General features: G+C 42.6%; 2 protein-coding genes across 2 annotated transcripts; both read left to right on the top strand.

Moving 5' to 3' along the window:
- Positions 1 to 511: 511 nt before the first annotated feature.
- On the top strand, positions 512 to 2,238 carry pxmp4 (peroxisomal membrane protein 4). The gene is made up of 4 exons (XM_084027387.1): positions 512 to 665; positions 1,165 to 1,227; positions 1,315 to 1,513; positions 1,652 to 2,238. The coding sequence occupies exons 1-4, from the start codon at positions 553 to 555 to the stop codon at positions 1,913 to 1,915; spliced, it is 639 nt and encodes a 212-aa protein (XP_083883513.1). The 5' UTR covers positions 512 to 552; the 3' UTR covers positions 1,916 to 2,238.
- Positions 2,239 to 5,569: 3,331 nt separating this feature from the next.
- Positions 5,570 to 12,095, top strand: tgm5l (transglutaminase 5, like). Its single transcript, XM_084029535.1, has 14 exons — positions 5,570 to 5,638; positions 5,782 to 5,964; positions 6,059 to 6,292; positions 6,416 to 6,534; positions 7,056 to 7,184; positions 7,572 to 7,749; positions 7,926 to 8,061; positions 8,147 to 8,250; positions 8,351 to 8,590; positions 9,097 to 9,159; positions 9,248 to 9,457; positions 9,558 to 9,715; positions 10,596 to 10,732; positions 11,644 to 12,095. The coding sequence occupies exons 1-14, from the start codon at positions 5,632 to 5,634 to the stop codon at positions 11,795 to 11,797; spliced, it is 2,052 nt and encodes a 683-aa protein (XP_083885661.1). The 5' UTR covers positions 5,570 to 5,631; the 3' UTR covers positions 11,798 to 12,095.
- Positions 12,096 to 12,536: the final 441 nt, after the last annotated feature.

The following is a 12,536-nucleotide window of genomic DNA, read 5'->3' on the forward strand; positions in this document are numbered from 1 at the left end:
TCCTGTCCAGTGAAATGTATCTCCAAAACTGGTGTTTTTAAATATAAATATTCATGAACTGAAAGATGAAGAATTCCTTTGTGTTGAGACATTTATCCTACTTATTCTTTCCTAAAAGTAAAACACAGGGAGAAGTTTACTACACAGTGACTGGTTTTACTTGGTATAATTTAAGTAAGTTCCTAACAAGACTTTTATTTCAGTAAGGTTATAAATGCAGGATTTTTTTTACGTGTAGTGGAGTATCTGGTGTATTAGTACTTTCAGTTCAGTAAAGAATCTGAATCTTCCACCACTGCAAAAGCAGTTATGCAGTCGCCTCTAGCCAACATTATTAAATACGTTCACATGGAGAACCATCCAAACATACCAAAAACTCTTCATAGGGCTTTTCAAAACAACGCTGAAATAACGCGTTTAATGCATTTCGTCGGTTTACAAAAAACGCCACACATGTGCAGCTCTAATGTTGCACTACGACGAACTTTCGCTGTGACACCAGAGTGTGTGTGTGCAACATGGTTCAGTGTCCTGACAACTCTATTGAAAGTCATGGCAGGTCCCGATCTGATAAGAACCCTTCTGTATACTGTCAATAATCTATTGCAGCAAGACAAGTACAAAGCGGCTTTGGCGGTGTTGAAGGGGTTCAGAAACGGCGCCGTGTAAGTGGATATTCATAAACTACCTAGCTAGCTAGCTAGCTGGCTAATCACGTAGCGGTAGCGTTAGCGGTGGCTAGCGGTAGCTAGCGGGGGCTAGTTTTAGCTGCCTGGATCCTACGGACTAGTTTGGATGGGACGATATAGGATTTTTTTTTTTTTATCGCGCATCGAGATAAAAAAACAAAACAATATCGTCACAAGTGACTTTAAAAAGCATTCTAACTTGATATCATGATAGACAAAAAAAAAAATCCTTGATTTAAAAAAAAAAAGATAAAATAAGGATACAAAAATCTATTTAAAATTTTTTTTTTAGCACATTTTGATTTTAATTGGGATATTTTGGGGTGGATAATAATGATATTAAATGTTCTCATTGTCCCATACCTACTACGGAGCCACCATGGTAAAGCAAATATTAGCAGCTGGTTTTATTGACTTTACTAAAAGCACTGAAGATGTTTGACATTGTTGTATTATAGTGTTTTTTTCCTCTCAGATATGGGGCCAAAATCAGAGCACCACATGCTCTGGTAATGACGTTTCTGTTCAGAAGTGGCAGGTACGGGTTTATTTTTGTCATTTTCCTAATATTGCTTGTCACAATACAATGTCTTGAGTCTAAATATGTTTTTCTTCTCTCTGATAGTTTGAAGGACAAGCTCAAAGCCATATTGAACGCCACTTACACCCACTCCCGCAACCTGGCATGCTTTGTGTTCACATACAAAGGACTGCAAGCCTTGCAGGAGAGGTGCCAGGGAAAGAGTTTGCAGTCTCACTCGTTTCTGGCTGCCTGTGTTGGAGGATGGTTAGTCTTCGGAGATAACAACAACATCAACAGCCAGGTACGATACGCCTGTAACCAAAAAGAACTCCCCCCGGTGTCACATGTTTCCTTTTCTTGATCCCATTCTTACATTAACAAGACTGTAATTGCTCAAATTAATGTGCTCAAGCCGCTGAAACTCTCTGCTCTCCTCTAGATCAACATGTACTTGCTGTCGAGGATCCTGTTCGCCCTCTCGCGGTTGGCCGTAGAGAAAGGAATCTTCCCCCAGCCTAAACATGACCCCTTCCCTCTCTTTGCCACGCTGGTGTGGGGCATCGTCCTGTGGCTGTTTGAATATTACCCTCACACCCTCCAGCCCTCACTGCAGTCCTCAATGAACTACCTCTACCATGACAGCAACGTGTGGCATGACATAACGGACTTCCTTGTTTATAATAAGCCAAGGACTGCTGCTTAGAAATTTAGTTATAGTTTTTTTGCACTACGGGCCAACTCTCTTCAATACATTAATTGCATTATTTTGTTAAATTAATCATTATTCATAATAAATATTCCCAATTGTATTGAATGTTCCTATTTTTTAACTATTGCTTGATTATATTGTGTGATTTCTGTTTGTTGTTAATGTTTGATTAATTGACATGTATATATTCTTGTGTACCAATCATATAAAAACTCCAGCTGAAGAGATCAGGATGTCATCATTAGACAAAAGCCGCTTATGGTAAATGTAGTACATTTAAACAATAAATTCCTCATTGGGCGCTATATTAACTGAAACATGTTGAGTTCTCCTGCTTCCCGAGCTGTGCCTGCATGTACCAGGATGCATTGTGTGCAAGCTACATGCAGTGTAGCCCAGTTGCACCTATAATTATGCTGGTAATCAAATAAAAACAGAGAGGCAGTGTACTCTGAACTAGCAATGTATGCATTTGTGAATGTGCAAAAAAGTGTACGTTTAATAAAGCAGCAGCCATGTAACATGAGCATGAGACATGAGAAGGAACACAGACCCCTACTGGCTAGGAGGTGGCATCACAGCCCCCCATGAAAATAATTCCCTACAGGAGTACAGGCAGACAACAACACCAACATACATTTAAAGCAAACTTTCAATATTCAGACCGGTTGTAGGGAATCGCCCAAACAACTTGCCTACCAAACGAACCATAAGTCTCCTGCACTCAGCAGGTTTCAGGCTCTCAGGTTAAAACACCTGCAGCATAACTGGGTCCAACTACCCAGAAACATTGAGCATGAATTGATCACAAAAACCGGAAGTGTATTTGTTTTAAGCTGAAGCTAAAACAGTCTGCAGACAGGTCGTTGGCAGGAAAACCCCAAACCAGAAACAATCGTTTCCCCCCACGAGAGCAAGGTGCATCAGCAGCTTCCAGCTTAGGACCAGCAGCTGATGCAGGACTCCTAATGAACAGCACTTCAGTAATTGGAGCTCCAAAACTTCCTCCACAGAAGCCACAAGGGAGGGAAAAAAACACCACACACTGCAAACCCAAATAAATTCATACAGAATGGATGCTCAACCAGAGCAGCAGATATTAGGCAACCAACCCCATCCCTCCAACTGCCTAACCAGGAAGCAGCTAAGCTACCCCCTAGTCCTCAGGTGCTACTAATGGTGGGTACTTATGCACTTAAACCTGCAATACTGGTAATGTCACACTTAACTGGCAACTAACCAGAATGCACAAGTCGTCACCAAACGAGGTGCAACTGCCAACAAGGCTCAGACCTTAACACACAGGTCAAACAGGTGAATCATGTTAGGACCAGGCCCTGTTTGTTACAGCCGGGCTCAAAGGCAACCGCAACAAATGTGGAAGGTCAGTGATCAGTAATGTGTGGAAGTGTCCAGGTACCTGTGATGAACTTTTATACCTGGAGCCACAATCAGGCTCAGATGTGGCTCATCAGCTGTTAACGTCCTCAAAGACAAGGAAAAGGAACACAGACCCCCTACTGGATGGGAGGGGGTGGCAGAGTTGTGAACCTGCTGCAGACACATATTTATCAATATCAGCAATATCAGGATGTGATTTATAAAAAAAAATACAATTCTGTATAACACAGATTTAATAAAAACTAAAATAATGACTTTTATTTAAAAATTGCAGCTGTTTTGTTTTAGTTTGACCATCAACAATTGATCAAGTGTGGCACTATAGTGGGTAGTAAGTCTACTCTATGGAGTATTCTGTGTTTCATGACGCACTATGACTCATTAGATTATTATTTACTATAAGGCGACTGGCTGCTGGGATACATTGAGCTCCTCGATACACAAGAAATACTGGATGTGCATGTTGATGTTATTGTTAATGTACTGATATTTGTTTAAAAGCTGAAGGTGTGCCATGATTATATATCATTATTCATTGCCTGATCTCCACCTCAGTCATTACCGTTATTGCAGTATAGTCTGAGTATTTAAATGTTATGCTACTACTCCACTTCATTTCAGAGGTCCATCCATCCACCCATTCATTGTCTACCACTTATCCTGTATTCAGGGTCACGGGGAGGCTGGAGTCGATCCCAGCTGACATTGGGCGAAGGCAGGGTTCACCCTGGTTGCCGGTCTATCACAGGACTGACATGTAGACACAGACAACCATTCACGCTCACATTCACACCTACGGGCAATTTAGAGTTATCAATGAACCTGACTTCAGGTCGATATTCATTCTCCACCCACATGCTGCACATACCTGTGTCATTATAAACGGATCAAAGATAGTCAAAGTGTAATTCAACATGTCATGGCAACCAATCGCACATGTAAAACTTGCGTTCTCGCTAAAGGAGTCTGGGAAGTCCGTGCGATTCATCCTCTGGGAACCACGATTTGTCTTTGTAAAATGTCACTGCAATCCATCCAATAGTTGGTGTGATTTCAGTTTGGACCAAACGATCTAGTCTAGTCATCCTTTGTGCTAACTGATTGGTCTCACATTACTTTAAACGTCTTTAAGAAGTGTTCCATGTTAAGAAGTGTTAAGAAGTGACTTAAGGTTAATATTCATTCTCCACCCACATGCTGCACATACCTGTCATTATGAATGGATGAGTGTCGTGCCAATGGAACACGAGTTGCGCAATAAAGATATTTTCTGTTTAAGGCTCGAGTCCAAAAATCAGCAATTCAACACCAACCAGCTCCGTGTGAACGCCCATGTTTCGGTTCTGAGACAGAAGATACTGTGTCATTGGGTGACGATGTCATGGCCGTGGGTGGTGGGATGAAGGGCGTATGTGTGCAGAGAGAAAGGAATGTGTTTGTTTTTACCTTCACACCTACGGGCAGCTTTCAACATCGATATGAATGCATTTTCTGGCGATGGCCGAAAGATTCGCTGCGCGGTGATGTACTGGGTAGCACAGTCGCCTCACAGCGAGAGGGTCCTGGATTCGATTCACGGTTTGGGTTCGGGTTCCTTCTGTGTGGAGTTTGCATGTTCTCCCCGTGTAAGCGTGGGTAAGCGATAGGTTAATTGATGACTCTAAATTGCCTGTAGGTGTGAATGTGAGTGTGAATGGTTGTCTGTCTCTATATGTCGGCCCTGTGATGGACTGGCGACCTGTCCAGGGTGTACCCTGCCTTCGCCCAATGACAGCTGGGATCGGCTCCAGCCCCCCCGCGACCCTGAATACAGGATAAGCGGTAGATGATGGATGGATGGCCGACAGATTAAAAACTACAAGTTGTAAAATTCAAGCAAAACACACAAAATGTAACACGGAAACCGAAATGAGAAGCCTCTGACCCTGATGACCAAAACCTAAACCACCTCACTCTTCAGTTGGAATCTAGCTATTACACAAGGTTGAAAGATCAGATACATGTAACATGATCCCGCCATATAATGGTGTAGAAATATCTGTTCTTCTCTGGAATTGGGTGTGTCTGATAACTGACGTATGGCAAGCAGGAAACACACACATGGCACTTGAGTCAAGAAGGAGGCGCGTCCACTTCGGTGGGTGTTTTCATATGAATGCATTCACACGTGAGATGGTGTTTTCATATGAATGCATTCACACGTGAGATGCTTTGCCACACCCTCTCAGAAGGTGGGGCAGAGGTTTATATGCCAGCACAGAGGTGACAGCAGGCTCATAGCACCTCATCGACAAAAGAGACACCAACAAATGGACGGTGAGAATTTTGTCGTCATTATTTTTCTCTGCTCATTTTGTCATTTTATCTTTTAAATGTCGACTATCCTGCCTTTCTTCTTCTCGACGTCGTTAGATCTTTCATCTTTCTGTATTTATTTCTTCATTTTTCTTCATTTGCAGACTTGAGAATAAGAAATGTCAACTTGGAAAAATCAGAAAACCTGCAGAGACACGGGACAGAGGGCTTCAACGACGCCAAAGCGCTGGTGGTGCGAAGAGGGGCCCCGTTCAGAGTCAGTCTGCATCTGGAGGGCCGAGCCTTCAACCCCCACACTGACTCCCTGAGGATCAAAGTCATGCTAGGTAGTCTACATTCTGATGGCTGTCGAATTCAACCAGTCTGAACCTTAACTCAATAATCCCTTTGCCTGATCGTCCTTCTCTCTTCTCTCCTCAGGCCGCCTCTATGTAGTAATGCCAGTCACCTTCTCCAAAACGGTTCCTTCCAGCAATTGGAACGCCTACATTGAACCGGAGGGCCTGAACCTCCAGAACCCCTCCGTATTCATCCACCCTCCCCCCTTTGCCTCAGTGGGCTGCTACACATTCGAGATGCTCGCGTTCAACGAGGACGGCAGGACGACCCGCGGGTGTGGGAGATTCATCCTGCTCTGCAATCCCTGGTGTCGCGGTGAGTCAACCCAGTGAAGCCTGGAATTTTTGATAGCTTACAATATTGCAGCAAATCATTGTAGTTTTAAAATGTAAACGCATGAGGATGTACCAAATGCCATGTTTATGTTATTTCCTGCAGAGGACGTTGTGTATATTCCCTTCGAGGACCAGAGAGAAGAGTACATCCAGAACGACTCGGGGCTGCTGTTCATCGGGTCGCCTATGAACCTCGTGTCGAGACCGTGGTCCTTTGATCAGGTATGAAAATGATGGTCATCAGAGTCTTTGCACATATGCAGTAATAATACTCCAGAAATCATCAGGTTATTTACAGTGGAAGTGTTCAAATACTGATGTTCTGTGTATCTATCAGCTATATCCTCAATCTTTACTGCATACTGCCTACTAAATGTATGACTATGTATGCACTACAGACTGTTCACACTGTAGTCAACTCAATATAGTTTATCTCTAGTGTAAATTAGACTAGAATTCCTTCATTGTCATTGCACAAAGTTCAATGAAATGAACCTGACGGTGCATACAACAGACATCAAACAGTAATCAAATTAAAGATGTAGTACTTATCGGAGTGCTGTTGTCTTGGATTACATTTCAACTATTCATATAGGCTAATATCACAAATCACACAATTTGTAATTGGAAAATATTACTTCCAACAATCCTTGAATTGGATTCAATATGAATCTTATATGTATCTATTAGAATATGGTCAGAATTGTCGCCAATGTTGATTCTCTCATGTCTTCTCTGTGAAGTTTGAGCCCGGTGTTCTGGATGCGTGCCTGAATCTGCTCCAGGTCAGCCCTCAGCACCAGAACAACAGAACGGAGGACTACCTGCACCGGAACAACCCCATCTACATCAGCCGGGTCGTGTCTGCCATGGTGAGTGTGACACAACAGCACAAGTTGAGCACAAAAACTTCCACGGTATCAATAAATCATAAGCTTTCCAGTGTTCACTTTCACTACTGTTTGATTTAGTCTCTATGCCAACGTGAGTGCTATTCTGTTTATTTAATTAACACATGTCTGGGCTTGAACTGGAACTCTGCAGATAAACACACGCCTCCTGCAGAGGTTTTAAAAACTGAACATCACATGCCGGCACGCTATAATTATTGCAGTGAAAAGGCGATCAAAGTAGTTATTAAACTGCCTCTCTGGAGCCAAAATCATCTGGGGAATGACGCAAGGATTGCTTGCTTTTATGTCTGGGAACTGAAGTGCAATAATGCAATAATAATAATCGACTTTCTCTTTTGTGTCCAGATCAACAGTGAGGACGACCGCGGCGTGCTGAAAGGGAAATGGGCAGGCGACTACGATGAGGGGGTGAACCCCACCTTGTGGACCGGGAGTGGGGACATCCTGACCCAGTGGGCCGAGTCGGGTTACCGCCCAGTCAAGTACGGGCAGTGCTGGGTGTTTGCTGCTGTTATGTGCACAGGTGATGACGTCATGACACTACAGTATGACACACACAACATGCAAATCTTTAATAACCGGTTCGAAATAGGCTCTCCTTATTGATGATGACCCGTTCTTTTTTCCATGACGTAATGTTCATGTTCATCTGTGTGTTCAACGTCTGTGTTTTTTTACATTTTTTATTATGTCTATTAGTCATGAGAGTTCTTGGCATTCCTTGCCGTGTGGTCACAAACTTCAACTCGGCCCACGACACCAACAGCAACCTGGTGATTGAGGAGTACTACAGTGAAACGGGGCAGAAGCTGAAAACCAGCAGAGACAGCATATGGTGAGTGGTGAAAGTGATCCCAGCCTTATTAAAGCAGAAAAAAAGGTGCTTTTTGATGTCTTACTTTGGCATTCTCTCTTTAAAGGAACTTCCATGTGTGGGTGGAGTGCTGGATGAACCGCCCTGATCTGGGCTCTGGAATGGATGGATGGCAGGTTCTGGACCCGACGCCCCAGGAGAGGAGCGGAGGTATGCAAGACTTTTTTTAAATATTGTCTATATAGTCAAGTTTTAACTTGTTTCCTTGAACAAACATCTAACCTCCTTCTCTTCCTGCGTTTTGTCTTAGGAGTGTTCTGCTGCGGCCCGGCCCCAGTCAAAGCAATCAAGGATCGTCAAATCAACCTGTTCTTTGACGTTCCCTTCGTCTACGCCGAGGTCAACGCCGACGTCCACTCCATCGTGGTGAGCCAGGGTCGGGTGGTCAGCCACAACAAGGACACGGAGAGGGTGGGGTCCCTCATCTGCACCAAAGCTGTTGGCATCCCCAGAAACCATAACCTCACCGGAGACTACAAATACATCAAAAGTATGAGCCCCGCCCCCAAAAAAGAAATTCATTCATTTTTCTCACTCTCGCTATTTTAGAGAGGTGAAATAATGTTCGTTCTATGGCAGAAGTCTTCAAAGTTTTTCAGGCCAAGGACCCCTGGGCCTTTAGTGACATGATGGACAGACCCCTATATAGATATCGTATAAAATAGTGTAGTTTAGTAAACCAGTCAATAATAATGTGTAGCGCAGCTTGTAGTGCCAGGTATAAAAGTATGTTAAAATAATAATTGTTGACAGATTAGTATATTTACAGAACATAATTTAATTCTATATTGACATCACAATTTCACCTCATAACATTGAATACATAGGAATATTTATATTTGCTTATTAAAAGAAAAAACATTTTCGGGATCAAATAATTTCGGTGGACCCCCTGCAGTAACTCTGCAGACCCCCCAGGGGTCACAGACCCCTTCTTGAATATCTCTGCTCTAAGTTATTCATACTCATATTTTTCTTTGGTTCCTAACAATATAGGCCCGACTTCCACCCCTTCAATGAGAAGTTCCGCAATGTCAGAGGACTCAACGTTAAGCAGAGGTAATTTAACATTTTGAATACATTAATCAGACCCATCATTGGTTTAAACACATCACCTCATGCGCTAGCTTTCATGTTTATTTCACAGACTCATCCAAGGGGGTGCTCGTCATCCTGACCCTGGATAAAGTGGGCGTCGCCGGGGAGCCCATCCGCTTCACGGTGAAAGTCATCAACAAGCAGAGGGTGGCCAAGATGATGAAGGTGCACCTCAACGCCCAGGCCAAGGAATACAACAACAGCCCCTCTGACACCTTCTGGGAGAGCCACGGTGTCATACAACTGGAACCCCTGGAAGGTACGTTCGCTTTTCACACATCTACATCTACATCTACAAATTTGTCACTTCTGAAAAAAATGTGTGGTTTAAACTTCTCTTTGTCCCTCTGTCGTTCCAGTCAAGTTGATCACCCAGCAGATCCTCCCGGCCCAGTACGAGGACGTGGTGGGAGACGATCTGATCAACCTGGCCGTCGTCCTGGAGGACATGGACAGTGAGGAGCGGGTCCTGGCCTCTGAAGAGTTCAACATCGCCAGCCAAGAGCTCACCATACAGGTAATGTGTTTTAAAGAGTTAAAAAATGTAACTACATTTTGAATTTTAGCAAAAAATCCTAAGTTTTAGATGATTATTTGTCACTAAACAAAGGGATAATTTTTAACCCAAGAACACTTACATTACAGTAAGTAACACCACTAACGTTGGGTATATTTTACCTGATGAAAAATACTTCTCATCAATGTGACCGAGTGCTATTCAATATAAGACCGAGAATAACCTGGAACTAGTGACCTCTTACACAAAAAACACAGAATGAAATCAAGCAAACAAAAAGTGATCTCAGCTGCTGTCACTCTCAGGTGAATCAGTGCAAATTGAAAGGCCCAGGTGAGCTTTCCGCCCCCTTTTATGGACTCTGGCCCTTTGCCTGGGTCCTAGTGCCCAACATGTAAACCTCCCTTCCACGTCAAAATAAAATGACAACAATACAGGCAAATTGAAGTGCTCTTCTTTTATTTTCCCCCTATAAAATGTCTCATAAAAGAAGGTATCAAAGATATAAAAAGGCTCTAAATCATTGCTGAAATCTTCCTAAAAAATAAAGAATTATGGAGCTAGAGGCTTGTTCTTCACTCCACCCGTTCCTGGGACATGTGAGCCCGTTGTCATTGCACACTGTACAATGAAATTCGCTGTGCAGCTCCTAAAATAGTAAATTCCACAATACACACACTTGAGTGTGTGATTTTAACGCCCTGTAACGTCTTTCAGACGGCAGCAGAAAGGAGGAGATGTTGATAGGGTTGAGTTTCATCCTTCAGGATGCTGCTGTCTTCCAGTGGGGAAGTCCACTTGTTTTCTCACTGGATTAAGGATTATTTGAGGGGTAATTTCAGGGGAATTATCAAGGTTTGCTAACTCCTGTGTCCTTCAGGTTGCTAACGAAGACTCCATCGTGCCCTACGAAAAGCAGGCCGCCACAGTGAGCTTCACCAACACATTCTCTCACATGGTCAGTGGAGTGCTGACTGTAACCGGGGCCGGGCTGATCAAGGGCAAGGTGCACTTCAGGTAGGAAAGAACGACTTGATTTCTGATCATGAATGGCTGCACGATGAACAACCTAAGGAATGCTCAAATACAGGCGTGTCACCGTGACACTGTGGTACATGTTGTCTTTGATGCAGGTGTGTGTTTGTGTTTAGGCAGGTGTGGCTCTAGGATAGTCAACAAAAATACTCCACTTGTGTGCAGATCAAGGCTGGTAATCACGGGGTTATTTAAGACTGCTGGAGAAGCAGAGGCGTATCTAGCACGTTTTTAGGGGTGCTTTAGCCCTAAATTGAGTCCCAGCACCCCTAAAAATTTTGCATGGATAAACGCAATATAAAAATAACAGTCATGTTGTTTTTTTGAAACGCAAGTCCGTGTTTGACAAGCTTAAACATGGTAAAAAAAACCCCCATCTACATTACTAATGGTTTACTTTAATCTTAATATTTTAACAACGAAAATACAACAGACCCCCCCAACTGTGTAATGGTATGGTATGATCCACCTTCTCTCTCTCCCCCACCTGCCCCGTTCACCCCCGTTATACCTCATTATCTTTTAATTTGAATACAATTTCATTTGTAGTACTTTGTAAAACCAAGTGATGGCTTTTTTGCTCAACATTAAAGTAAGACAGTCACAGTGATTTCCTCTACCCCAAAAGTCTGATGTTCTTCACACATGTGGGAATGATAGTCCAAAATAACGTTATTTTTTGCATTTAAAAAAAAAAGGGAACATTTTTTTTCTGTTAGAATCGCTCCAGTGGAGAAGTGTGTGTTAGCTATAGGCAAAAACATAATCCCACGTGTGCTAAATTTAGAAATTGTCACAAACATCTGGGGCCAGTGTCAGCCGTTGACAATCACGTCATAGTCGTAGCAGCTGGTGAATTGTATTCATTATATCGTCTCTGCGTCTCTCTGCAGGATGCTCCCATTGAATCCAGGAGCTAACGTGGTGCAGCGCATCAACTTCGTCCCCAGCAAGGTGGGGATCAAGATGCTGCAGGCCAGCCTGTCGCTCTCAAACATCAACTCCACTATCAGGGGCTTCAAGATGGTCTCTGTCAGCAGAGCTTAAACTGTTTTGTGTGCTTCTTCCCCCTCAGATTCAAGTTGTTTTTGCATTTTTCTTTTCTTTACATTGAAACTCAATTGAAGCCAAATATGGCAAACAGGTGGCAGCATCAGTCTTTAGAGTCAACATTCAAACTAATGTCAGTCCTCATGTTTTTATTTGGTTTTGTATGATATGAATGTGAATGTATTTGTGTATGTAATTATGTTAATTTATAGTGATATTCATTTTAGTTCTTTTTTTACAAAGGTTTTTTACATGTATAATTTGCTTTTTTTAAAATAAAGTAATATAAAAAGTGTTTGACTGTCAAACAAAATATAAAGTATCTATGTACAAAAGATTTGTTGTTGCAGTTCCTTTTCTGGCCTGAAGAGGGACACCTTTCCTTAAAAAAGGTCTTGGTAGCTCGGTCTGAATTAAATGGTTCTCAAACGGGAACCATTCATTTTTAGACCTATTTTAGGGGGGCTGGAGCTGGAGCCCCCCCCCCATTTTTTTAGTCTTTATTTTCTTATCTCATACTGATGAAAGGATATACATATAGTTTCAGGATTCTAGCGTCTGTAGAAAGAATATACTTTAGAAAGATTTTTTTTTGCTGGAATAAATACAGAATCAATACAGTTATTTGGCTAACGTTAATATTTAAGTTGACCTGCAGCTTATGTAGAGAGGAATAAGATAGAGTATTTACATAATCAGGGCCTGCCCTAAGCATGCAGCTTTAATGTATCAGAGT

The sequence above is a fragment of the Eutrigla gurnardus genome (genome assembly GCF_963514095.1).
Source record: "Eutrigla gurnardus genome assembly, chromosome: 2".
Taxonomy (NCBI): Eukaryota; Metazoa; Chordata; class Actinopteri; order Perciformes; family Triglidae; genus Eutrigla; species Eutrigla gurnardus.